At 44.9% G+C, this 27135-nt stretch overlaps 1 protein-coding gene across 6 annotated transcripts in view; it reads right to left on the minus strand.

Annotated features, from left to right (window-relative positions):
• The window catches only part of LOC112266200 (apoptosis-stimulating of p53 protein 2), a 49946-nt gene that overhangs the window by 3504 nt on the left and 19307 nt on the right, over positions 1 to 27135 (minus strand). For 4 of the 6 annotated variants that reach the window (XM_042301612.1, XM_042301609.1, XM_042301589.1 and 1 more), the window contains exons 2-17: positions 26400 to 26547; positions 25815 to 25928; positions 17842 to 17918; positions 17638 to 17739; positions 16555 to 16726; positions 15813 to 15994; positions 14140 to 14304; positions 13325 to 13559; positions 13005 to 13130; positions 12453 to 12568; positions 11439 to 11787; positions 10413 to 11170; positions 4579 to 4716; positions 3978 to 4111; positions 2847 to 3013; positions 2414 to 2613 (exon numbers count right to left, since the gene is read on the minus strand). In XM_042301612.1, coding sequence (XP_042157546.1) covers positions 2414 to 2613; positions 2847 to 3013; positions 3978 to 4111; positions 4579 to 4716; positions 10413 to 11170; positions 11439 to 11787; positions 12453 to 12568; positions 13005 to 13130; positions 13325 to 13559; positions 14140 to 14304; positions 15813 to 15994; positions 16555 to 16726; positions 17638 to 17739; positions 17842 to 17918; positions 25815 to 25928; positions 26400 to 26547 — 3183 coding nt within the window. Of the gene's footprint in view, positions 1 to 2413; positions 2614 to 2846; positions 3014 to 3977; positions 4112 to 4578; positions 4717 to 10412; positions 11171 to 11438; positions 11788 to 12452; positions 12569 to 13004; positions 13131 to 13324; positions 13560 to 14124; positions 14305 to 15812; positions 15995 to 16554; positions 16727 to 17637; positions 17740 to 17841; positions 17919 to 25814; positions 25929 to 26399; positions 26548 to 27135 lie in introns of all 6 variants that reach the window. The other 2 variants (XM_042301594.1, XM_042301598.1) reach the window with 2 other exon arrangements.

Here is a 27135-nt window from a genome sequence, read left to right on the forward strand (position 1 = left end):
TGCAGCCTCCAGACAGACACTACTGCTGAATTCCAAAATTGACTGCTCTTCACCCTGCCTATGATTTTTGCCATATTTCTTACACCGATCCCATCATTTGAAACCATTATACACAGGCAGTTAGAAAAGCCAAGGCTAGCTTTTTCAAGCAGAAATTTGCTTCCTGCAACACCAACTCAAAAACAAAAAAGTTCTGGGACACTGTAAAGTCCATGGAGAATAAGAACACCTCCTCCCAGCTGCCCACTGCACTGAAGATAGGAAACACTGTCACCACTGATAAATCCACCATAATTGAGAATTTCAATAAGCATTTTTCTACGGCTGGCCATGCTTCCCACCTGGCTACTCCTACCCCGGTCAACAGCACTGCACCCCCCACAGCAACTCGCCCAAGCCTTCCCCATTTCTCCTTCTCCCAAATCCGTTCAGCTGATGTTCTGAAAGAGCTGCAAAATCTGGACCCTTTCTTTCTAAAATTATCTGCCGAAATTGTTGCCACCCCTATTACTAGCCTGTTCAACCTCTCGTGTCGTCTGAGATTCCCAAAGATTGGAAAGCAGCTGCGGTCATCCCCCTCTTCAAAGGGGGGGACACTCTTGACCCAAACTGCTACAGACCTATATCTATCCTACCATGCCTTTCTAAGGTCTTTGAAAGCCAAGTCAACAAACAGATTACCGACCATTTTGAATCTCACCATACCTTCTCTGCTATGCAATCTGGTTTCAGAGCTGGTCATGGGTGCACCTCAGCCACGCTCAAGGTCCTAAACGATATCTTAACCGCCATCGATAAGAAACATTACTGTGCAGCCGTATTCATTGATCTGGCCAAGGCTTTCGACTCTGTCAATCACCACATCCTCATCGGCAGACTCGACAGCCTTGGTTTTTCAAATGATTGCCTCGCCTGGTTCACCAACTACTTCTCTGATAGAGTTCAGTGTGTCAAATCGGAGGGTCTGCTGTCCGGACCTCTGGCAGTCTCTATGGGGGTGCCACAGGGTTCAATTCTTCGACTCTCTTCTCTGTATACATCAATGAGGTCGCTCTTGCTGCTGGTGAGTCTCTGATCCACCTCCACGCAGACGACACCATTCTGTATACTTCTGGCCCTTCTTTGGACACTGTGTTAACAACCCTCCAGGCAAGCTTCAATGCCATACAATTCTCCTTCCGTGGCCTCCAATTGCTCTTAAATACAAGTAAAACTAAATGCATGCTCTTCAACCGATCGCTACCTGCACCTGCCCGCCTGTCCAACATCACTACTCTGGACGGCTCTGACTTAGAATACGTGGACAACTACAAATACCTAGGTGTCTGGTTAGACTGCAAACTCTCCTTCCAGACCCATATCAAACATCTCCAATCCAAAGTTAAATCTAGAATTGGCTTCCTATTTCGCAACAAAGCATCCTTCACTCATGCTGCCAAACACACCCTTGTAAAACTGACCATCCTACCAATCCTCAACTTTGGCGATGTCATTTACAAAATAGCCTCCAATACCCTACTCAACAAATTGGATGCAGTCTATCACAGTGCAATCCGTTTTGTCACCAAAGCCCCATATACTACCCACCATTGCGACCTGTACGCCCTCGTTGGCTGGCCCTCGCTTCATACTCTTCGCCAAACCCACTGGCTCCATGTCATCTACAAGACCCTGCTAGGTAAAGTCCCCCCTTATCTCAGCTCGCTCGTCACCATAGCATCTCCCACCTGTAGCACACGCTCCAGCAGGTATATCTCTCTAGTCACCCCCAAAACAAATTCTTTCTTTGGCCGCCTCTCCTGCTAGTTCTCTGCTGCCAATGACTGGAACGAACTACAAAAATCTCTGAAACTTGAAACACTTATCTCCCTCACTAGCTTTAAGCACCAACTGTCAGAGCAGCTCACAGATTACTGCACCTGTACATAGCCCACCTATAATTTAGCCCAAACAACTACCTCTTTCCCTACTGTATTTAATTTATTTTGCTCCTTTGCACCCCATTATTTTTATTTCTACTTTGCACATTCTTCCATTGCAAATCTACCATTCCAGTGTTTTACTTGCTATATTGAATTTACTTTGCCACCATGGCCTTTTTTTGCCTTTACCTCACTTATCTCACCTCATTTGCTCACATTGTATATAGACTTGTTTATACTGCATTATTGACTGTATGTTTGTTTTACTCCATGTGTAACTCTGTGTCATTGTATGTGTCGAACTGCTTTGCTTTATCTTGGCCAGTTCGCAATTGTAAATGAGAACTTGTTCTCAACTTGCCTACCTGGTTAAATAAAGGTGAAATAAATCAAATAAATAACATTTCAGATCTACAGGAGTGCCTAGGACGTAAGAACTAGGGGTGGAGCACATGTGGCCAGGCTAGTGTCCCCCCCTCTCTTCTGCTCACCCCTAGCAGGTTCCTTGGAATGTAGCCCTCTCGGTCTCCGCAGCGGGCCCACCACCACTCCATCTCGTCCTTGTCCTCGCGCCGCAGCACAGTCATGCAGTCGCCTTCCTGGAAGGCCAGCTCGTCGTCGTCCTCGGCCTCATAGTCCCACAGGGCGTACACCACCCCACGGTTCATGATGCCTATCTTCTCCTGTACACCTGCATCAACACAAAATCCCACCCACCTTGTCAGGAACAAGCTGTTCAAATTCAATATCTGCTAAAACATGTTATGGAAGGACGAACGTCAGTTAGAGTAGGTGAGGGTAGCTACATTTTATAAACAAGCAGAGGGGTCGAGTGCAAAACGGAAAAAGAATAATAGGCGCACAGTGTTTTGAGCAAATAATGTTTGTGCTTTGCCTCCAGTCAGAGTACACCAGCGGTCTCACCGTAGAGGAACTGGGAGCACTGTGCGTAGCCCTCCTCCATCTCCTCGCACTTGTCTGCCGCTGTCTGCATGTCACTGTAGGTGGTGGCGAACACAGCAGCCCCGGACTCCACCAGGAACTTACACACCTGCACGTTGTTACAGGAGGCCGCGCAGTGCAGCGGAGTCCTGGGAGAGAGACACGGAGAGGAGAGGAGGGGACAGAGGGAGGGAGGTAGAGAGGAGGGGACAGAGGGAGGGAGGTAGAGAGGAGGGGACAGAGAGAGGGAGGTAGAGAGGAGGGGACAGAGAGAGGGAGGTAGAGAGGAGGGGACAGAGAGAGGGAGGTAGAGAGGAGGGGACAGAGAGAGGGTAGGTAGAGGAGGAGGGGACAGAGGGGGGACAGAGGTAGTAGAGGTAGGAGGGGGGACAGAGGGAGGGAGGTAGAGAGGAGGGGACAGAGGGAGGGAGGTAGAGAGGTGGGGACAGAGGGAGGTAGGTAGAGGTGGGGACAGAGGGAGGGAGTAGAGAGGTGGGGACAGAGGGAGGGAGGTAGAGGTGGGGACAGAGGGAGGGAGGTAGAGAGGTGGGGACAGAGGGAGGGAGGTAGAGAGGAGGGGACAGAGGGAGGGAGGGAGGTAGAGGGGGAGGTGGGGACAGAGGGAGGGAGGTAGAGGTGGGGACAGAGGGAGGGAGGTAGAGGTGGGGACAGAGGGAGGGAGGTAGAGGTGGGGACAGAGGGAGGGAGGTAGAGGTGGGGACAGAGGGAGGGAGGTAGAGGGTGGGGACAGAGGGAGGGAGGTAGAGAGGTGGGGACAGAGGGAGGGAGGTAGAGAGGTGGGGACAGAGGGAGGGAGGTAGAGAGGTGGGGACAGAGGGAGGGAGGTAGAGAGGAGGGCAGAGGGAGAAAGAGATAAGAGGGAACAAGGTGGGAGAGTTGGAGGATATGAGAGCAAGATGATGGGTAAGGGAGAGTGGGGGAGTGAAGGAGGGGAGAAATAAAAAGAGAATAACCGGGGGTGACAACAGCTTTGATAAAGCTACTGTAAAGTCACATTGGCTACTGTAAAGTGACAACCACTGTAAAGTTACTGTAAAGAGACAACAGCAACTGTAACGTGACAATGGCCACTGTAAAGTGACAATGACTCACCAGCCATCGCTGTCGGCGGCGTTGGCGTTCACGCCAAACTGCACCAGGAACTTGACGATCTCGGTGTGGCCGGCGCAGACGGCGTTGTGCAGGGCTGTGATGCCCTCGTCATTGGGCAGGCTGGGGTCATCCACCTATAAGGCACAAAGTTAATATGCTTCAAGACATTTCCTAGACAAGGTCAGTTATCTGTCTTTACCCCTTACGGTTGATGTTAGGACTTGGGGAGGGATTAGCTGATCTTAAATATGTGCCTAAGTGCAACATGGTTGAGGTTAGGATTTGGGTATGTTTTAGCAGGTCCTATAAATGTGCTTAAGGGCAACTTCTAAGCTAAGCTTTTTGATGGACGTAGACCAGCGTTTGTAGTTGCTTAAGAGTACTACTTAAGTATTACTTGCAGCAGCATTGCAAAGCCTTCGCTTATGGGACGTCTGCTTGGAAGAGTCGTCTGAGGTATTGACATTGAAATTAGGAGGGCTAATGATGTAAAACTCACATCACAGAGTTCGAATCCGGCCAACAACCCTTTGACTCCCCACCCTACCTTTCTTCTCAACACTATACTATCTCTTCAATTAAAAGGAGTGGGACTACTCACGTCATAGATGACCCTCTGGACCAGATCATACTCGCCCTCCAGTGATGAGTCCAGCAGCAGGGCCAGGGGGTTGAACTTCACCCGCATGCCGTGGTCGATGCGCTCCGAGTCGACCTTCCGCAGGTTGGTCCTCTTGCCCTGCAGGAGGAGAGTAGGAGGAGAGGAGTGAGGGCTGTCTCTGTTTCACAATATGATGCATCTGTTAGCTATGGTCATCGAAATTGCTAAAAGGTTTTAAAATGAATTATAATAAATGTAACACTTGGACGAAGATCCTCTAAACTTTGTCGAATTTGTATTATCCATCAGATATTGACTGAATTAAAGCACATAAATCATTTTACTGGCTCGGACAAATAATGAATGCAGTTCAGTTATTCAGTTTGTCCAATATACATTTTGTTATTGTATCAGGTATTTATTTTTCAAAGTGTTAAGAAAATTAATGATGTGCATAATTTGCATAAATACACTGGGTGTACTTGCATATATGTAACATTAACATAAAGGGGTGGAACAGGGCTGAAACCACCAAACACTTGCTCAGTCTAGCCTACCTGCACTGTCTAGACTGCTTCATTATTTACTGTGGTCACGTACTCTTGCATAGTTCAACAAGTCTGTCAATAGCAGGATACCCTCGTATAAAAAAAAAAATCAACATGCTTGGCTTTAGAATGCACCTATCTAAACATACTTTACATTGCTTGCGAGATCAGACATAATATCACTACAATCCAAATATTCATTTTCGGAAGTTGCTTTCGTTTCAGTGCATCTTATTTGTTATCATTTTAACTTTCTTTTTGACCTCCCAACTGCATTAAATGATTACTTTTCAATTCCACAAAAAATGAACACCCATCCAAATAAAGTCATATTTATGTACTCTTTATTGTGATGTAAGTGTTGAGACGGTGTGTAAATCCCAGACGAAGCTTTAGTGTTCTTATAGAGTCAACAGAAAGACCGTGTATTCCACTGAGCCCATTTCAGCCATTACCGGGGTGTGTTTGACAGGTCATTACAAACATTTCCACGGTCGTAATGTTAAGAGAAAATACAACTACAGGCACAAGCATGAAAGAGTTGCAGGAGTAAAATGAAAACAATAAATCCAACGGGATTTAAGTGACAAGTAGGGCTGTGGCGGTCACGAAATGTTGACAGTTATTGTCATGCAAATGTCTGCAGGTCTCACGGTAATTGATAGTTTAATTAAACACGTTTAGCATCTCCAGGTCTCCAAGAGTACAAGCCATTGATGCGGCTTATGAAAATGTATTTCAGAAGAACAGAATGAGTTGGTCTATGTATGTTATCTGGCTATGCGACATAGGCTGTCATTTAGAAAACAAGATATGCTTATAATTCCCATGCTATTATTTTACACAGTATTACATGATTTTATAGTAAGAAGAATAACATTTACAGTGCCATCAGAAAGTATTCAGACCCCTTGACTTTTTCCACATTCTGTGGAATATATATATTTTTTAATAAATTAGCAAGAATGTCTAAAAAAAAACGTTTTTTTGCATTGTCATTATGGGGTACTGTGTGTAGATTGAAAAAATCTATTTCAGAATAAGGCTGAAACATAACAAAATAAATCAAATAGAAATTATATTTTTCCTTTTCCGCACATATGAAGTGGCTATGTTGAGCGTAGAAGTGAATATGCACTAGATTTAGAGTTTTGATAACTTTAGTTGTGAATGATACAAACCTTAATGTCTTAGAAATCAAAACATAGATGGGCTGCATGATAGGCTATTGATGATTTGAAAAAGTTGCAAATAAAGCTTACGCTCTGTTCTTTGCCTCAGACTGCACATGCTGTTCTCTCATCAAGTGATCATATTTTCACCCACCAGACTATTCTCAATTTAATCTCATCTCTACTAATACAGTACCAGTCAAGAAAGTTGACACACCTACTCATTCCAGAGTTTCTTTATATTATTACCATTTTTTCTACATTGTAGATTAATAGTGAAGACATCAAAACTATGAAATAACACACATGGAATCACGTAGTAACCAAAAAAAGTGTTTGAGATTCTTCAAAGTAGTCACCCTTTGCCTTGACAGCTTTGCACTCATTCTCTCAACCAGCTTCATGAGATAGTCACCTGGAATGCATTTCAATTAACAGGTGTGCCTTATTAAAAGTTAATTTGTGGTATCTCTTTCCTCCCTAATGCGTATGAGCTGTTAGATTCTGGGTTAAACTTGGAACATTGTTATACTAGAGACATGATACATCAGGAGTAATACTATAGTATCGGAGGAGTGATATAGACTGGTTTTTACATCAGAAGTTAATGGTTATCTGTAGGAGGCAGATGGCTTTGGAATGTGCTGGGTAGAGGGGAGGCAGTCACCGGAGTGCTATAGGTGATACGGGTGGAGAGCTTTGGATTAGGCATCAAGGGGGTTGAAGTCAGGTCACCTTAAGTGAGGAGGAGCGGTTTATTACCCCCATCACTTTGTCTTCCTGTCGAACCATAACAGATGTAAGGGTTGGAGAGAAAGAGTGCATCTAAATTGAAATATATATACACACACAGTCCATGTTTATGCAAGAACAGCTCAAATAAGCAAAGAGAAATCATTACTTTAAATTTCAATAACTTTGAAAGTTCATGAAGGTAGAATAATAGTGAAGACATGAAGGTCAGTCAATGAGGAAAATTTCTATTTGTTTAACACTTTTTTGGTCACTGCATCATTTCATAGTTTTGATGTCTTCACTATTATTCTACAATGTAGAAAATAGTAAAAAAATAAAGAGAAACCCTGGAATGAATAGGTGAGTAGGTGTCCAAACTTTTGACTGGTACTGTATGTAACATGAGTTTAGATTTAGAATGGCCCCAAATGGCCAGGTACAGGGGAAAAAACATTTGCACTCGAATAGTGAATGTAGGCCGCTTTCCTGCCATGGCGGGCAGGCTACTCTGGATTTATGGTGGAGCATGTGCTTAATATGAGCAGCTGAAAATAAATATAGTAGCAGCTGGGAACCTCCTATTTTTAGCGGCAACCATCAAAACTCTGCTTTCACACAGGACTGCATATAGAAAAGTCTGGGCTTATAACACTTATTTCAGTCCACGCATCAACCACTATTTGAGGAGCATGCAGCCTCTCGCTGCGCAACAGGTAATATTCCACCCAAACTCCGTATGCCATGAGCTATCCAACCCTGTTCCTTCATTTGGGAAACCAATTGAAATATGTTCAGGAACATAGATCGTAACATGTTTTCACACTAAACAGATTTCTGTTGACAGCCCCTCACTGTTGACAGCCCTCTGCACGCTTGAGAAAGGAATGAGGTGGGGGGTGGCTTGGGTTCATATAAAGGTTATGCGTACACAGTCGAAGTCGGAAGTTTAGTCACTTAGATTGGAGTCATTAAAACTCGTTTTTCAACCACTCCACAAATATCTTGTTAACAAACTATAGTTTTGGCAAGTCGGTTAGGACATCTACTTTGTGCATGACAAGTAATTTTTTCAACAATTGTTTACAGACAGATTTCACTTATAATTCACTGTATTCACTTCCGACTTCAACTGTACATAAGCTCTAATAAGCGTACGGGGGATTTGAATTAATCATCACCTCAGAAAGAGCTGTCGATTTTGTTGTGTTAGGCTTTGAAACAATATCCAGAATGACCATGTTTTCCAGTCAATTTGACCAGTTGTTGAACTCCTTCAAATTGATCATCACAGTGAGGTGAATTTTAAAAGCATGATACTGTTTTGATAAGTGTTATGTGATTTTCCATTGTGTTTGCATTGATGTCAGAGTGGTTAGAGGAACATAGCGCTGAGTACCAGGCCATTATGACTTGATGGTCGTTAGGGAGTTGGGTACTACCAACGCATGTCCAGAGTGCATAAGAGAAGATTACCATGACTCAACGGTCACATGGAATTTTACTGCCGTCATCACTCATGACTGCCGATGTGGAGGTAATATGGTCACCGCAACAGCCCTAGTGACAAGTGGATAGTACACCCTTCAAACACAGATGGCTGAAAAAGACAGATCCTCAGGTGGGTGTATACAGTTGAAGTCAGAAGTTTACATACACCTTAGGCAAATACATTTAAACTCAGTATTTCACAATTCCTGACATGTAATCCTAGTAAAAATTACCCGTCTTAGGTCAGTTAGGATCACCACTTTATTTTAAGAATGTGAAATGTCTTAATAATAGCAGAGAGAATTATTTATTTCAGCTTTTATTTATTTCATCACATCCCCAGTGGGTCAGAAGTTTACATTGTCAATTAGTATTTGGTAGCAGTGCCTTTAACTTGGGTCAAACATTTTGGGTAGCCTTCCACAAGCTTCCCACAATAAGTTGGGTGAATTGTGGCCCATTCCTCCTGACAGAGCTGGTGTAACTGAGTCAGGTTTGTAGAACTCCTTGCTCTCACGCTTTTTCAGTTCTGCCCACAAATTCTCTATAGGATTGAGGTCAGGGCTTTGTGATGACCACTTCAATACCTTGACCTTGTTGTCCTTAAGCCATTTTGCCACAACTTTGGAAGTATGCTTGGGGTCATTGTACATTTGGAAGACCCATTTGCGAAGCTTTAACTTCCCTACTGATGTCTTGAGATGTTGCTTCAATATATCCACATAATTTTCCTCCCCTCATGATGCCATCTATTTTGTGAAGTGCACCAGTCCCTCCTGCAGCAAAGCACTCCCACAACATGATGCTGCCACCCCCGTGCTTCACGGTTGGGATGGTGTTCTTTGGCTTGCAAGCATCCCCCTTTTCCTCCAAACATAACAATGGCCATTATGGCCAAACAGTTCTATTTTTCTTTCATCAGACCAGAGGACATTTCTCCAAATCCTTGTCCTCATGTGCAGTTGCAAACCGTAGTCTGGCAGTTTTATGCGGTTTTGGAGCAGTGGCTTCTTCCTTGCTGAGCGGCCATTCAGGTTGTGTCGATATAGAACTTGTTTTACTGTGGATATAGATTCTTTTGTACCCGTTTCCTCCGGCATTTTCACCAGGTACTTTGCTGTTGTTCTGGCATAGATTTGCACTTTCTGCACCAAAGTACATTCATCTCTAGGAGACAGAACGCGTCTCCTTCCTGAGCGGTATGACGGCTGCGCGGTCCCATGTTGTTTATACTTGCATACTATTGTTTGTACAGATGAACGTGGTACCTTCAGGTGTTTGGAAATTGCTCCCAAGGATGAACCAGACTTGTGGAGGTCCACAATTTTGTCAAGTGAAGAGGCACCAAGTTTGAAGGTAGGCCTTGAAATACATCCACAGGTACACCTCCAATTGACTCAAATTATGTCAATTAACCTATCAGAAGCTTCTAAAGCCATGACATAATTTTCTGGAATTTTCCAAGCTGTTTAAAGGCACAGTCAACCTAGTGTATGTAAACTTCTGACCCACTGGAATTGTGATACAGTGAATTAATCTGTCTGTAAACAATTGTTGGAAAAATGGCTTGTGTCATGCACAAAGTAGATGTCCTAACAGACTTTCCACAAATTTCTTGTTAACAAACTATAGTTTTGGCGTGGTTGAAAAACAAGTTTTAATGAATGATCTAAGTGTATGTAAACTTCCGACTTCAACTGTTTGTTATACATGTCACACAAACAATACATCAATTGAAATGGTTTCCCCAATACCAAATATCTCACCATCCATGTACCCCAAATATCTACACCAGCACACCTTTTAGTATGTTTGGCTAAAATATGAATTCATACTATGTAGTATGCTAGTATGGGTCATTTGGACACAGTGTGTGGGTGTGGCTACATACCGGTGGCAGAGTGACTTGTCCCGTGACCTCCGGAGCCTGCATGCTGAGGGTGTCCTCCCCCAGGTCCTGCTCCCCCGCGCTGGGGTATGGAGGGGGCGGGTAGGGTGGGTACTCCTCCAGGTAGGCTTCTGTCTGATGGGGGGGCGGGGGGCAGGGCTCTGGCTCTTCCTCCTCCAGCGACTGGGGCAGTGCGTGGCTGGAGGAGGAAGAGGGCTCTGGGATGGGCGAGCGGGGCGGCTGAGGTGGAGGCACTTGTGCGTCTTTCTCTGTCTCGGCGAGGGACGCTGCGGCGGCAAAAACCTGGGACATAACCGTGCGGTCTCGGGATCCAACGGCACTGGCGGCCTCCTTCCATGTTCCTCCACCCTCGTAGGGAGACGCCACAACAGTCTCCATGGCTGCCAGTGTGGTTTTCTGGTAGAGCAGCTTCTGGATGTTGGGCCCCGCGGGGCCCTCAGGCTCTGTAATGGAGCTGCGCTTCTTGAGGGGCCGCGGGGCATGGTGCAGCCGGCGGCGCAGGGCCTCCAGGTCAGCGTCGCTAGGGTGCCGGTGGGGGTGCGAGATGAAGGGGAGGAGCTTGGTGGGGCTGAGGGGACGAGGGGCCCGCTCTGTCTCCTGGCCCCCCTGGCTCTCAGGGGCCGGAGGCGCCAGACCGGGACCCCCCTGGTCCACTTCGAAATCGCCGGCCCCCGAATAGATGGAGTCCTGAAGGAGCAACTGCTGCCCCCCACTGCCTGGGATGACTGGCTTTCCATACACTATCAGAGAAAGAGTGAATGGTCAATGCGTGTGAATGGGATCAAGCAAGCTGCTTCATAGCAATAAAACAATCGAGCACGCTAACACAATCCCCATTACATCTTTTAAAAGAGTAAGGCTGTAAGTAGGGACATTTAAGGCAGGTATTTTGCAAAACAGAAAATGCAGAATGATTTTACCAAATTACTCAGTTTAGTAACCGAGTAAAGATCCAGGAGTCACAGGAGTAGCCAAGACACTACAGTAGCCCATGGCTCCTTCTCTCACCTCTGGGCTGCGTGCGTGTCAGAGTGCCCCCGCCTGTCCTGGGCTGTTGGGTGTACATGGAGTAGATGGAGGAGGCCGCAACCGTCTGTGGCTTCTGGAGGACAGGCACGGCCACTGTGGACTCTGGAGGATCGGGGGTGAAGGGGCGCACCGTGGCCGCCGGAGGAGCCTCCTGCTTGGGGGGCAGAGGCAGGGTGTGGCTGTGGATGGGAGGAGGTGCACACAGATGGAGGGAGGCGGACGGTTTTGCCTTGCCCGGGAAGGTGCCTGTGCTGTAGGGCGGTTTGCTAAAGGTCGGGGGCTTGGTAGGGATAGGAGGTGGCACCTTGCCCAGAGCCTTACCACCAGCCTATTGAGTCAAAAAGACCGTAACATACACAGTATGATGAAAATGAAATGCATAGTAATATCACTGCAACAAATGTCAGTTAACAGCTGTTTTTATCCAATGCAACTGACAGTTCACACACATACCCGGTATTACATATGTGGGCCATAAAGGAATCAAATCTCCAACTAAAAAACAATTTAACCCTGTATATCAAAAATACATTGAAGCTGCTTCATTGACTAATCAGGCATTTTTGGAAAAAGCTAAACAATGGAGAGTGGAATAATCTATATCTCTCTGACCACATTCTCTGTGGGTCTGTGATCATTTCTAACAAGAAAGGAAGTCCGGTAGGGAGAAACATAGCAAGGGAGCATCTTTTAAGTATACTGTATGACCCTTGAGCCTCTGTGGATGCTGTATGGGCTCCCGAGTGGCGCAGCGATCTAAGGCACTGCATCTCAGTGCAAGAGGTGTCACTACAGTCCCTGGTTCCAGGCTGTATCACATCCGGCCATGATTGGGAGTCCAATAGGGTGGCGCACAACTGACCCAACGTTGTCTGGGGTTTGGCCGGGGGTAGGCCATCATTGTAAATAAGAATATGTTCTTAACAGACTTGCCTAGTTATATAAAAAAAAAAAAAAGGTTCCTAAAAATGCTTCTGAAAATCAGTGCAGTACCTGGGCATCCCTCAAGAGGTCCTCGCTGCTCTGATTGTTCCGTGAGGGGACGGGAGGAGGGGCGTCAAACATAGAAATGTGACGCCCCTTTTGGTCCTTGAGGGTCTCGGCATCTCCTGTAACCACAGAGGAAACCACATCCGAACATTATCTGAACCATATGACATTTACATGATCAAAACCATATAACATCCATGCCATATTAGAACATTATACAGACCATATAACATCCATGCCATATTAGAACATTATACAGACCATATAACATCCACATAAGAACATTAACCGAACATTATCAAGATGCTAAGAATCAAATACACATCACAATCACTGTAACCAGTCTTTATTTTGAATATATTCCAAGCATCAGTTTAATAAAACACTATGCTACATCTCAGGGGGTGACCTGACATTCATTTCGAAATAATATGGCCTTTGCAAGAATTCCCCTTCTTTAATTCAAAATTGCCCATTCTTTTCTATTCGGATTTGTTCATTCATGCAGTGGAACTGACCCCAACCCTGGTTCCTAGCCAAGTCGAAGGAAGATACCTGAGCCCTGTGAGGAGAGGCTGGACATGCGAGGCAGAGTAGAGGACATGCCATGATGACTGCCGCTGGACTCCGCACTGGAGCTGGACCAGTCGGACAGCTTGGACATCTTGGATGACTGGAAACCTGTCAGAGCGTGGAGAAGTGTTAACACATGGAAAGAGCACTTGAATTGCAAAAGGCAAATAGATGATGTACACAATCTACTACTGCACAGTTACACACACTAACACACAGCCAACGCATTCACTTGCACAAACACACAAAATCGCAATTGACCACACAAAGTAAAATCATCCATAACGAAACAACGTTTTTACCTGAGTAGGGTTTAAGCGGTCTAGGAGGGGCCTTCATGGAGGAGTCTGGCATTGGTAAGGTCGTGGTGCCGTCGGGGTAGGCAGGCTTGATCAGGAGCTCCTGTCGGCTGGGCACCGGAGGCCCTGGGGCCGCGGTGGAGGACAGGATGTAAGGGCCCACAGCCGCCACCCTGGAGGGGCCACACGGCTGCAGGGCCTGGCTCTTTGTGGGGACCTGGAGAATGTTTGGGTAACACTTTATCTAAAGTTAGCAGGTATGATGCTTTATTAGTATGAGCCTTAATAATATCCTATTATGAGTCTTATATGTAATGTTACCCTATGTAGGCCAGGGATGGGTGGCCCGCGGTTTTGTAGGCCCGCGGACCATTTTCCATTAAAAATATATACATATTATAATAATAATAACAATAATAATAACAAAAACAATGTTTTTAGGAACTCAGTCAGGGGGCTGCTAAAACATTTTACTTGCATGGTGAGGGGGGGCAACAAAATTTCACTTAAGTGCCCCCAAAAGTATGGATTTGGGTACTCGACACTTGAGCCACTGTGGACCCTCGTGATAAGTTTGGATTTTCTGTGGCATCCACCCCCATAAAAGTTGCCAGTCCCTGATGTAGGGACGCAGGAGTAAAAGATTACTCCTGCACACATCACATTGATCTCGTGGACTGCTCGGTCTATGTATTGGTGATACATTTCCCTGGACCCACTCCTCAGCTTAGTTCCAATAAACGTGGAGCTGATGTCTGTTGAACACTGCATTAAGGGAACAATAAAGCTTTTGAACTTTTAACCTCGTCTTGACTCACGGGCAGGTTCTCCTTCTGCTGTAGCGCTGCCTTCTTCTTCCACAGGCGTTCGCGGAGTTCGGCCACTCGCTTGTCCATGGTGGCCACCTCCAGGTTGCGCTTGCTCAGGCTCTCACGCTGCTGTTGCAGCTTGGCACTCTGGTCCTGGTTCAGTTTATTCCTCAGCTTAAATCGGGAGAAGAGAGAAAGAGCTAGAGTCAGCTTTGTGTGTGTATAGAGCTTTTCCCACTACTGAGCCGAACTAAGCCGAGGCAAACTAAGCTCTACTGAGTTCTGAGAAAAGCTCTAAGAAAACTTCAGAGACAGCAGTTTTATTCTGGGGTATACACTATATATACAAAAGTATGTGGACACCCGTTCAAATTAGCGGGTCAGGCAATTTCAGCCACACCCGTTGCTGACAGGTCTATAAAAGCGAGCACACATGCCATGCAATCTCCATAGACAAACATTGGCAGTGGAATGGCCTTATTGAAGAGCTCAGTGACTTTCAACGTGGCACCATAATAGGATGCCACCTTTCCAAAAAGTGATTGTCAAATTTCTGCACTGCTAAAGCTGCCCTGGTCAACTGTAAGTTATTGCAAAGTGGAAACGTCTAGGAGCAACAACGGCTCAGCTTCGAAGTGGTAGGCCACACAAGCTCACAGAACGGGACCACCGAGTGCTGAAGCACGTAGTGCGTAAAAATCAATTGTCCTTGGTTCCAACACTCACTACCAAGTTCCAAACTGCCTCTGGAAGCAACGTCAGCACAATAACTGCTCGTTGGGAGCTTCATGAAATGGGCTTCCATGGCCAAGCAGTCACACACAAGCTTAAGATCACCATGTGCAATGCCAAGCATCGGCTGTAGTAGTATAAAGCTCCCTGCCATTGGTATCTGGAGCTGTGGAAACGCATTCTCTGGAGTGATGAATCACGCTTCACCATCTGGCAGTCAGATCAATGAATCTTGGTTTGGCAGATGCCAGGAGAACGCTACCTGCCCGAATGCATAGTGCCAACTCTAAAGTTTGGTGGAGGAGGAATAATGGTCTGGGGCTCTTTTTCATGGTTCGGGCTAGACCCCTTAGTTCCAGTGAAGGGAAATCTTAACACTACAGCATACAATGACATTCTAGACGATTCTGTACTTCCAACTTTGCGGCAACAGTTTGGGGAAGGCCCTTTCCTGTTTCAGCATGACAACGCCCCCATGAACAATGCAAGGACCATACAGAAATGGTTGGTCGAGATTGGTGTGGAAGAACTTGACTGGCCTGCACAGAGCCCTGACCTCAACTCCATCGAACACCTATGGGAATTGGAATGCCAACTGCGAGCCAGGCCTAATCGCCCAACATCAGTGCCTGACCTCACTAATGCTGAAATCAGTGCCTGAACTCTTGTGGCTGAATGGAAGCAAGTCCCCACAGCAATCTCCTAACATCTAGTTGAAAGCCTTCACAGAAGAGTGGAGGCTGTTATAGCAGCAAAGGGGGGGACCCAACCCCATATTAATGACCATGATTTTGGAATTAGATGTTCGACAAGCAGGTGTCCGCATTCTTTTGGTCATATAGTGTATGTTTCTCGTCCCGCTGTGTTCATGATGTATTTTTGCAGAGTCTACCTGTAAATGCCGCAAAAAGAAACTTGTGTGGAAGCAGGCTAATATGATCTTTTCTTACCTGCAGCTCCTTGTAAAGACGCTCCAGCTCGCCGGCGGAGCTCGGGCCGTCATGAGAAGACTCCACCTTGACGCTTTTCACGGTCTCCAGCTGCCTGCTCAGCTCCTCCACTCTGGAGACGGCCACCAGGAGCTCGCGCTGCTTACTCTGAAACAGCCCGTTCATCTGCTCTATCTCCTCCACTATATGGCCAGGCACACACACACACACGCAAATCAACAAACACATGCAAGCATGCACACACACAGACAGAAGGACACACATGTTAGTCAAACTTGAAAAGTAACATTTAGAGAATGCTAATGATGTGTTAGTTCAAACCAAAATCTAAATGTTCCGTTAACTTCAAGATTTTATCTTAAACATGTTCTGCGAACGTCTGGTATGGCACATTTTCTTTTAAATGATTGAGAAATGTTTTAGCTAACATTCCCCCCAAAATTGCACCTTCAGGTTCAATAGTTTTTTGATGTCCAAATAAATAACCTTAATACACAACGTTCCCATAACTGTCAGGTGTACATTCTCGGAATACACAGAAAACTGGACAAAAAAAATATTCTGGAAACTAAAACCTGGAATCTTCTTTTGACCCCAAAGTAGTTAGCTGGGTGTACGCTGTAGGCCAAAGCCAACCAGCTAAAACAGTGGCATTTCGTGTGAAGCAATGTCGAGTGTGTCAAGTTGGGGGAAAAAACCTCTTCATCGAGTGTCCGACTCCTCCCTCCCCCTTGGCACTAACCCAGTTTGCTGTTGCTTTGGCGTTTCTGCTCCACTTGACCCTTGAGGGCCCGCACCCGCCGCAGCTTGGTCTCCTGGTTCTCAGCGTTCTCACGGAGCTGACGTAGTCTCTCCTGCTCTGACGCCTGCTGCTGCCGCTGCTCTTGCAGCCTCAGGTAGCGCAGACGCTGCTCCTAGCCGACCAAACAAGAAAACACTTTCAAGTTCAGATTCAAGTTTTTAATAATACCCACGGTGTATTAAAGTAGTCAAAGTAGTAGTATTTGGTCCCATATCCCTGGCACACAAAGACCACATCAAGTTTGTGACTATATACAAACTCAGCATTTGCAGTTTGTTTTTGGGTGACTTTTGTATCATGTCTTGCCCAATAGTAACTAAATACGGAATATTGTATTGTCATTCTGGAGTCACTTTTAGTGCATGCGAGAATAGAAGATGTTTCTGAACACCTATACAGTCACATGGAAAAGCACAAAGATGATAGCCCCCTCGCTCTGGATAAGAGCGTTAGCTTAATGACTTAAATGCTAACCTTCGCTGTTACCGGTAATGGCGAGAGGTTAGCATTCTCTATTGTAGCCTTTGTAAACTTCTAACTCAGTGTAAAAGGTCACACAAACGTTCCCATGTCTTTAAAGAAAAATACTTGCCTTTATTATTAGAGCTTAATAAAGAGAAGGCAGAGGGGACCGTGTGAAGAACTGTCTAGGAGGAAACCTCGAGAGGAACCAGACGCTAGAGCAAGGCTATTCAACTGGAAGCCTATGTCAAGCTAATAAGCATTGGTAAGAAAGGGAAAGAAACAACTTCTTTTTTTTTTTTAATTGGACATTGTCTCATCTAGAGCCCTGCCATACAGGCCTATCATGAGACGAGGTAAAGAATTACATGTCTTGACCTTATTTAGTGGCGGTGCTTCTCTGCCAAACGAGTCAATGGGCTTGTTTGACATCGACTGCACGGATCTACAAATCCCCTTGCATCATAAATAATTACTGATGATTATTTATAGCCAAGTCGGTCAGTCAAAATTTACCCACAACGTATCATGCTCTCCAACATGGCCAATGTCTTGCCCTACCTTTGAGGCCAGGAGCTGCTGCTGCGAATTGATCTGCTGCTGTTGCCGTGACGCCATCTCCTGCAGCTCCGAGAGGGTGATGTCCATGCGAGGCGGTGCCACCTGGGCGGGGGTCAATAATGACAAAGAACGTGTCACACCACACCATTAAACCACCAGCTTCCACCTTTCATCATTGTAATGTTGTAAAATAGTTTCACTCACCCCATTTTCCATGCAACGGTCCACAGGGACCATGACCATGTTCCTTTTGGCTGAGTGATCGGAAACCCTTGATCCACCTATACAAGACAAAATACAGCTGTCTTGGGAGTGTGTGTGTGTGTGTGTTTGTATCTAACTGTTGGAGAGGGACATGTATTTGCTTCACAACTGATCATGGGAATTGTAAAAAGAGGTGAGAAGCTAATTGCTATTTTGGGAAAATTCCACATCCGGAGGGATCTCTGTTAAAAAAGGGGGCGCCAATTTGTTTGTGTACTACAGTCGGTTTATGACCAAAGACTGAACAAACATGACCCGGAAAACCGACACAAGACCCCCGAGCACTGCGCCATGAATACGGGTCATACTCTGAAGATACAGGATGAAAAGGACAAGCATGAGTTGTAGAACTGCTCATTATGTAATAACTGGTGGAGCAGCCAAAAGAACCAGGCCTCGTCCACACAGTTGCTCTTCCCGTGCCAGTGTCTGACGGTTATGCAATGCTGTTTTGCGAACAGCTTATATGGGTAACCAAAAAAGGCCGAACAACAAGGCTGATCCCTTCAATAAGCTCTTTGGGGGTCCACAACTCAGGCTTATTAGTTATACAACCCAAATCCTACACCTTATACGGTAATAACAGCACAAGCAAAACAGGGAGCCGAGCCAGACTGGTTGTAATTGACTACAATCGTGTCCCGAGAACAAATAATAAAGCCTTTGTGCTGTGATATCCCTTGCACTGCTCTGTTGCGTAATACGGCTTAGTCCTGCGTAGGGGGCCCGTCATTCCAAGCAACTAGAAACCCAAACACATGGACCTACACAAGGTTCTCAAATTGACAGAGAGCCTTGGGTTAAGAAAGAAAGGGCTTTCTGTTGTTTTCAAGTGACATAAAGGACTAAGTTATGAAGGGGCATCACATAGTGGTACCATTGAAAAGAACATGACCTTGGCTAATCGTCACATGAAAACGCAACGCAGATATTTGAGGAGAAATAACAAGCACAAAACCTAGATCACAGCAATGAAAGTAAAGTGTATTGTTCCCTTTGGGCTCACTTTAACCATGAGGATGGGCATATTCATGACACCAATTCTGTTGCAAAGCGGTTCTTAAATGGAAGCAAACGGAGAGGGACCTACCTGAATTTGGCCAATAAAAACATGTTTTACTCTGTTTGCTTCCGTTTGGTTCTTAAAATGGTAAATGGTTTCCATAATGAATACACCCCAGCTGAGAGGGCGGTTAATGGTTAGCATGCTATCTCAGACTACAAGGTGCAGTTGTTTAAAAAGGTGCTTACACATGTGGAATCTAGGTGAATTGCAACAGCACTAGGCTGCATTCAAAACAAATGTCCCCCGGAGACTCACGCTTGAGCCGTTTACTTTCGGTCGTGGTCCACCAGCATCAAACAGCTATAAAAACTATAATTTTTTTGTTATGAAATATATTTCACAGCGATGTAGATGGTACAATGATTCCCTACACTAGTCAGTGCTTGTTTTCTCACATAAACTGAAATTGAGTGAACAGTGTCGAATTTTAGCACCCAGGAATTGACAGAGCAATTTCTACATTGGCCGCTTGACCTGATTTCCGCTAAACACAGCCACAAAATCAAAACAGCTTTCCCATTTTGACAACAGATGCCGCCCTGTCAGGAGAAATCAATAAGCGAATATCACAGCTAGGGTTGTAAAGGGTCGGAAACCTTCCGGTAAATTTAGCCAATTTTGCTTAAATTCATCAAAAAGCTGGCTTATAACAGTGAACCTTTTTTGTGGGATACACATAAGGCAATTCTAGGTATTGTGGCATATTTTGGTTAAACTTTCCCCAAGTCAATGGAATTTCAACCCTCTGCATGCACAGAGTATTCTTCAACCATATGTACAGCTGATTATCAAGATCTTGCACACCAATTAGATGCTATTGATCCCACACTACTATACTGTCTGAGCCAAAGACTACTTGCTTTTTGGTAAGTTTTGATTACAATACTGGGTGGGGTGAATATATTTTATGACATATATGAATTTTTGTTAACTAGTAAATAGTTGCCTACAGCAAAGTGTGTTTAAATAATTTCTAACATGTTAACAATTTCTGCCAGTTAGTTTCTGCTACCATGTGGGTTTTAGCTTGCTTGAGCCTGCTAACTGAGGAGTATTAATTCACCAGTATCTTACAAAGGAGTTGTTTAATCTCAGTGCTTAACTATTTATCTGTACATGGAATTCTATGTGGTTTTTTTAACTTGTTTTTATTCTCATCTTTACAGGAAAATGCCACAGGCACTATCTGATGTGTGGAGACATTTCACTGCAGCTAATGTAGAAGGAAAAGCTGTGTACTGTGCCAAATCATATGTGAAGAATGCAACACAGATGCAGAATCATCTGGCCAAGTGCATAAAGTTCCCTCAGTGCACACAACAAGCAACCTCTGACAAAAGTCCCTCTACTTCTATTCGAGGTGAAAATTATGAATCAGACACCTCGATAGCAACAGCTCACGGTCATCTTGGAATCAGAAGTTTTTAAGACTCAATGGAGGAACGTAGTCAGAGAAATGCTGTTTATCCAACTGGTTCACCTCTGATGCTCGCAGGCAATGTGTATTGAAAGAGATTTCTGAATGTTCTTCGCCCAGCATACAACCCTCCAACCAGACATACTTTATCTACTCATTTGCTGGATACAGAGTTCAAGTGAAGGTCAAGCAAATCATGGAGAAAGCAGACTGTATTGCAATCATCTCTGATGGGTGGTCGAATGTTCGTGGGCAAGGAATAATTAACTACATAATCTCCACCCCTCAACCAGTATTCTACAAGAGCACAGACACAAGGGACAACAGACACACTGGTCTCTACATTGCAGATGAGCTGAGGGAAGTCATCAATGACCTTGGACCACAGAAAGTATTTGCACTGGTGACAGACAATGCTGCGAACATGAAGGCTACTTGGTCTAAAGTGGAGGAGTCCTACCCTCACATTACACCCATTGGCTGTGCTGCTCACGCATTGAATCTGCTCCTCAAGGACATCATGCCACTGAAAACAATGGATATACTCTACAAGAGAGCCAAGGAAATGGTTAGGTATGTGAAGGGTCATCAAGTTATAGCAGAAATCTACCTCACCAAGCAAAGTGAGAAGAATAAGAGCACCACATTGAAGGTGCCCAGCAACACCCGTTGGGGTGGTGTTGTCATCATGTTTGACAGTCTCCTGGAGGGGAAACGAGTCTCTCCAAGAAATGGCCATATCACAGTCTGCCGATATGGACAGCCCCATCAAGAGGATCCTCCTGGATGATGTATTTTGGGAGAGAGTGGTAAGCAGCCTGAAACTCCTGAAACGTGTAGCAATAGCTATTGCACGGATTGAGAGAGACAATGCCATCCTGTCTGATGTTTAAACTCTGAGAGGAAACTGCAGTTCTGAAATACATCAAAAAGCATGAAGACTTCTGCCTGAAGCCCATACACACTCCAGTGTACATGTTAGACCCAAGTATGCTGACAAGAGCATCCTGTCTGGTGCAGAGATCAACAAGGCCTATGGTTTCATCACTACTGTGTCTCGCCACCTTGGCCTGGATGAGGGCCAGGTTCTTGGCAGTCTGGCGAAGTAACACTTCCAAGCAAGGGCTTTGGGATGGAGATGCAATATGGTAGTCGTGACAACATCTCATCAGCCACCTGGTGGAACAAACTTTGTGGATCTGATGCTGTTTCCCCTGTTGCCTCCATCATCCTCCAAATCCCACCAACAACAGCCGCCTCAGAGCACAACTGGTCCTTGTTTGGGAACACACACACCAAAGCACGCAACAGGCTGACCAATACAAGGGTTGAAAAATTGGTGGCCATCCGGGCAAATTTGAGGCTTTTTGAGCCTGACAACGAGCCATCCTCAACAAGGTTGGAAAGTGACAGTGAAGATGAGGCCTCAGTGTCTGATGTTCATTGAGGAGGTCCAGGGAGAAGACATGGAAGCCTGAGAGGAAGACAACCAAAACATATAAAACTTTATGGGATCATTGGAGATCATTCAATGTTCACATGATTTCACTGAACAACAAAAGAAAGGGAAGAGTCTACTCATTTAATTAACGTTCAATTCGTAACTAAATATATATATTTTATTTCTATTGGAAGGATGGAATAATTTGCAATTATTATAATAATTTTTTAAAACATTTTCTCCCTTTTTCTCCCCAATTTCGTGGTATCCAATTGTTTTTAGTAGCTACAACTCCCGTACGGGCTCGGGAGAGACGAAGGTTGAAAGTCATGCGTCCTCCGATACACAACCCAACCAAGCCGCACGGCTTCTTAACACAGAGTGCATCCAACCCGGAAGCCAGCAATGTGTCGGAGGAAACACTGTGCACCTGGCAACCTTAGTTAGCGCGCACTGCGCCCGGCCCGCCACAGGAGTCACTGGTGCGTGTTGAGACAAGGATAATCCTACCGGCCAAGCCCTCCCTAACCCGTACGATGCTAGGCCAATTGTGCGTCACCCCACGGCCCTCCCGGTCACAGCCGGTTACGACAGAGCCTGGGCGCGAACCCAGAGTCTCCGATGACACAGCTGGCGCTGCAGTACAGCGCCCTTAACCACTGTGCCACCCGGGAGGCCTGTAATTTGCAATTATGTCTACTTATGATGAGGTAAAAGGTTTATGTTTCTGTCTCCATATATGGTAAATATATCCCAATGCAAAAAAACATCTACATTTACAGTGCCTTGCGAAAGTATTCGGCCCCCTTGAACTTTGCGACCTTTTGCCACATTTCAGGCTTCAAACAAAGATATAAAGCTGTATTTTTTGTGAAGAATCAACAAGTGGGACACAATCATGAAGTGGAACGACATTTATTGGATATTTCAAACTTTTTTAACAAATCAAAAACTGAAAAATTGGGCGTGCAAAATTATTCAGCCCCTTTACTTTCAGTGCAGCAAACTCTCTCCAGAATTTCAGTGAGGATCTCTGAATGATCCAATGTTGACCTAAATGACTAATGATGATAAATACAATCCACCTGTGTGTAATCAAGTCTCCGTATAAATGCACCTACACTGTGATAGTCTCAGAGGTCCGTTAAAAGCGCAGAGAGCATCATGAAGAACAAGGAACACACCAGGCAGGTCCGAGATACTGTTGTGAAGAAGTTTAAAGCCGGATTTGGATACATAAAGATCCCAAGGAGCACTGTGCAAGCGATAATATAGAATTGGAAGGAGTATCAGACCACTGCAAATCTACCAAGACCTGGCCGTCCCTCTAAACTTTCAGCTCATACAAGGAGAAGACTGATCAGAGATGCAGCCAAGAGGCCCATTGATCACTCTGGATGAACTGCAGAGATCTACAGCTGAGGTGGGAGACTCTGTCCATAGGACAACAATCAGTCGTATATTGCACAAATCTGGCCTTTATGGAAGAGTGGCAAGAAGAAAGCCATTTCTTAAAGATATCCATAAAAAGTGTCGTTTAAAGTTTGCCACAAGCCACCTGGGAGACACACCAAACATGTGGAAGAAGGTGCTCTGGTCAGATGAAACCAAAATTGAACTTTTTGGCAACAATGCAAAACGTTATGTTTGGCGTAAAAGCAACACAGCTCATCACCCTGAACACACCATCCCCACTGTCAAACATGGTGGTGGCAGCATCATGGTTTGGGCCTGCTTTTCTTCAGCAGGGACAGGGAAGATGATTAAAATTGATGGGAAGATGGATGGAGCCAAATACAGGATCATTCTGGAAGAAAACCTGATGGAGTCTGCAAAAGACCTGAGACTGGAACGGAGATTTGTCTTCCAACAAGACAATGATCCAAAACATAAAGCAAAATCTACAATGGAATGGTTCAAAAATAAACATATCCAGGTGTTAGAATGGCCAAGTCAAAGTCCAGACCTGAATCCAATCGAGAATCTGTGGAAAGAACTGAAAACTGCTGTTCACAAATGCTCTCCATCCAACCTCACTGAGCTCGAGCTGTTTTGCAAGGAGGAATGGGAAAAAATTTCTGTCTCTCAATGTGCAAAACTGATAGAGACATACCCCAAGCGACTTACAGCTGTAATCGCAGCAAAAGGTGGCACTACAAAGTATTAACTTAAGGGGGCTGAATAATTTTGCACGCCCAATTTTTCAGTTTTTGCTTTGTTAAAAAAGTTTGAAATATCCAATAAATGTCGTTCCACTTCATGATTGTGTCCCACTTGTTGTTGATTCTTCAAAAAAATACAGTTTTATATCTTTATGTTTGAAGCCTGAAATGTGGCAAAAGGTCGCAAAGTTCAAGGGGGCCGAATACTTTCGCAAGGCACTGTATATGGATGTGACGACCCTCCCACTCTGTCTGCCATATTCTGTCTTTGTTCTTGTTTCCTTATTAGGATGCCGGTGGGCGGAGTTGGGAGGGTCGTCAGCTTCATGGGAAACACCTGGGCCAGGTGTCTCCCAGGATAAATAGACCTCTTCCACATTCATGGAAGAGACTCTCTCCATGCAGACGCCTTTGTAGATTGTGTTGTGGTTCTTGGTGGCCTTTTGTTTGTTTGCTTTGGCACCTTTCAACACCCTGCATTATCACATTCATGCATGCAAAACACTCACTTATACTACTGATTACTGATTACACACACCATTGTATATTTTCCTTAGTTGCTTTAGTTAATAAATATATATTTTGTTACTCCTTATCTCCGCGTTGTCTCCCTTTGTTACGGGCTTTGAGCCGGTTCGTGACAATGGAATTAGTATTAAATTGCATATATTCCCACAAAGTTTCCACCTCTGAATATTCCCCAAAATATGCAACCCTAATCACAGCCAATCACAACACTGGCAGGTCAGTAATACTGCGAAACTGTCATTTCACTATTACTGCAGATATATTATGTACATTTTCTGAAATTAAAATGCAAAAATAAAATACAAATCCTATGTGTAGCACCTTTAAAGTGTGTTAAAGTGTTCCATATTCTACATCATATGGGGGTGTGTTCATAAACTGGATTGTGTTATTACAACCAACAACCACAACGGACGCTGTGACAATAGTGCCACTGGGTTATGGTAAGTTCATATAAAATATACAAAATATAGAAAAGAACGCAAAAGTAGCAAAAGAAGGATTAAGGACGGCTGAAGAATCTTTCTGCCAGGCATTTACATACGTCTTGGTATGTGTGGGCCATGTGGCACACTGGGTGGCCTGGCATTGCTTAGGTTAGTCACAGACAGTGCCCGTGGCATATCATCACCACCACACAGGCTACATCATGAACTGCATCCTATTCCTTATAGTGCACAACATTGGCCAGGGCCCATAGGCCATGTGGGACGCAGTCACAGTCAGAAAAATCCTGGGTGACCTTTGGGCCTGAGAGAATGCAGGCAAGACATAAAATGAGAGTGTACCCTGTTAAATAACAATGTCCCCAGCAGCCGCAAGAGATCACGGAGATTTGAATTATCTCAGCAACGTTTAGAATGCTTGGCATTGTGCCATGGTCAAAACCACATGCGTCACCAAATAACAGGAAGATATACAATCTCATCACACATGTTTTCTTTGTTATTTTGAGTTTTTACTTCACATGTGACATAGTTCAAATCCAATTGTGGCCATGTAGCAACTCTAATATGGTAACAATTGTATTGAAATTCATCATCCCAACAATGGGGACAACGAAATGTGTCTGCCAGTTAGAATAGTAGCCGGCTGTATTAACTTTGGCTCAAATGTAACGGAATATAGGACGAATAGAACATTGTGTACACCACACACATAACAGTCAGTAAACACACCTGACTACCCAGGCTTCCACATTTTTCAGGCTACACTTGACACATTCAGTTACCACACTATTTAACATCCAGGGTACTGGTGGGGGATGGGCATTGATAAATGTGTGTTTGTGGCTCTCACCTGACTCTCTGCAGGGTGCCCGTTCGTGGCGCAGGAGGAAGCGAACCTCCCCCCTCTGCTGTCCCCAATGCTGGAGCACGTCCAGCATTCGCTCTCCGTCACTAATGGCGCGTTCTGGTGTGACAAAGAAAGATGCCTGAGTAAGCGGTTCTTGAGTCCAAGGCACGGTTCCATTTTGGTCCCTTGCCTCTTACCCTTCAGGTGTTCACATCTGACGGGATAGTGGTACTGCTTTCACCTATTACATCACTTTTAAGATTAGTGAACATCGAAGCTGTAGGGGCTAGAGAGTGAAATGGAACAGTTTTTTGGGGGGGGGGTTACTCCTACCCACCACTGAAAACTTTGCCCTTCGATTGGTTTCATTCAGTTCAACACTGATGAGTGCAGCCCTCCTTAACATAAACCTAGAGTTAACACTGCCGTTAAAAGTTAGCCAGGATATGTCCTGTCTGGTCTAGCAGTAATACCACAGTCTCACACATGACTACGGTGAAGGGCCCATGCCCTTCTAGCACTCCTCTCCTACTTACTTCAGTCTCTTTTTACTGCAGAAGACGGAGTAAGAACCGTTCTGAAACTCACCTGAACCTCGCCACATTTCAGCTAGGTAGCATTCTCCCTCCCCGGGCTCCTTGCACAGCTCCACCACATCACGACACAGGGTTTCCGGGGTAACGGGCACCTCTGTGAAATGCTGGTCGTTGTTGCTGAGGTACACGGTGAGGAACATCTAAGACACAGTGAAAAATAGACCATTAGAACAGTGTTACTTGACATTGGTGCTGTGTACAATATGATAGAATGAGAAACCCTGTTAAAAGAACATCTGGGTCCAACCCCAGACAAAGACTGAGCCAATTTAGAAAACCCATCGCAGTGGGGGACTCGCAAAAATAGTGAGAACAGAGTAAGTAGCACATTAGGTACCTGTTCTATTCGAAAACAAACAGATGGTCAATGTCTATTTTGGATCCAAAAATCTTACAGGGAGTCATTTGTCAGTGTGGTCTTTTTTCCTAATAGGGGCAATTCCACGGTAACGGAATTGGGCTGAGACTCATATTTTTTACTTAAAATGTATGCCAAACAAAAACCATTGATTTAAAGTTTACAAACCATACAACTCTACACACAAGGACTACTTTTAAGAAATTACAATGAACATAAAAAATAAAACATTTACTGGAAGTTTGGTAACAGAATTTCAGTTAAATCTCCCTCAGTTTGTGACCACATTTCCAAACACTTAAAAATCTGCTCCGAATTAAGACTCAGAGATAGCTGACATCCCATTCTTTCTGCAGACATGACACCCTGA

The sequence above is a fragment of the Oncorhynchus tshawytscha genome, linkage group LG02, assembly GCF_018296145.1.
Source record: "Oncorhynchus tshawytscha isolate Ot180627B linkage group LG02, Otsh_v2.0, whole genome shotgun sequence".
NCBI classification, from domain to species: domain Eukaryota; kingdom Metazoa; phylum Chordata; class Actinopteri; order Salmoniformes; family Salmonidae; genus Oncorhynchus; species Oncorhynchus tshawytscha.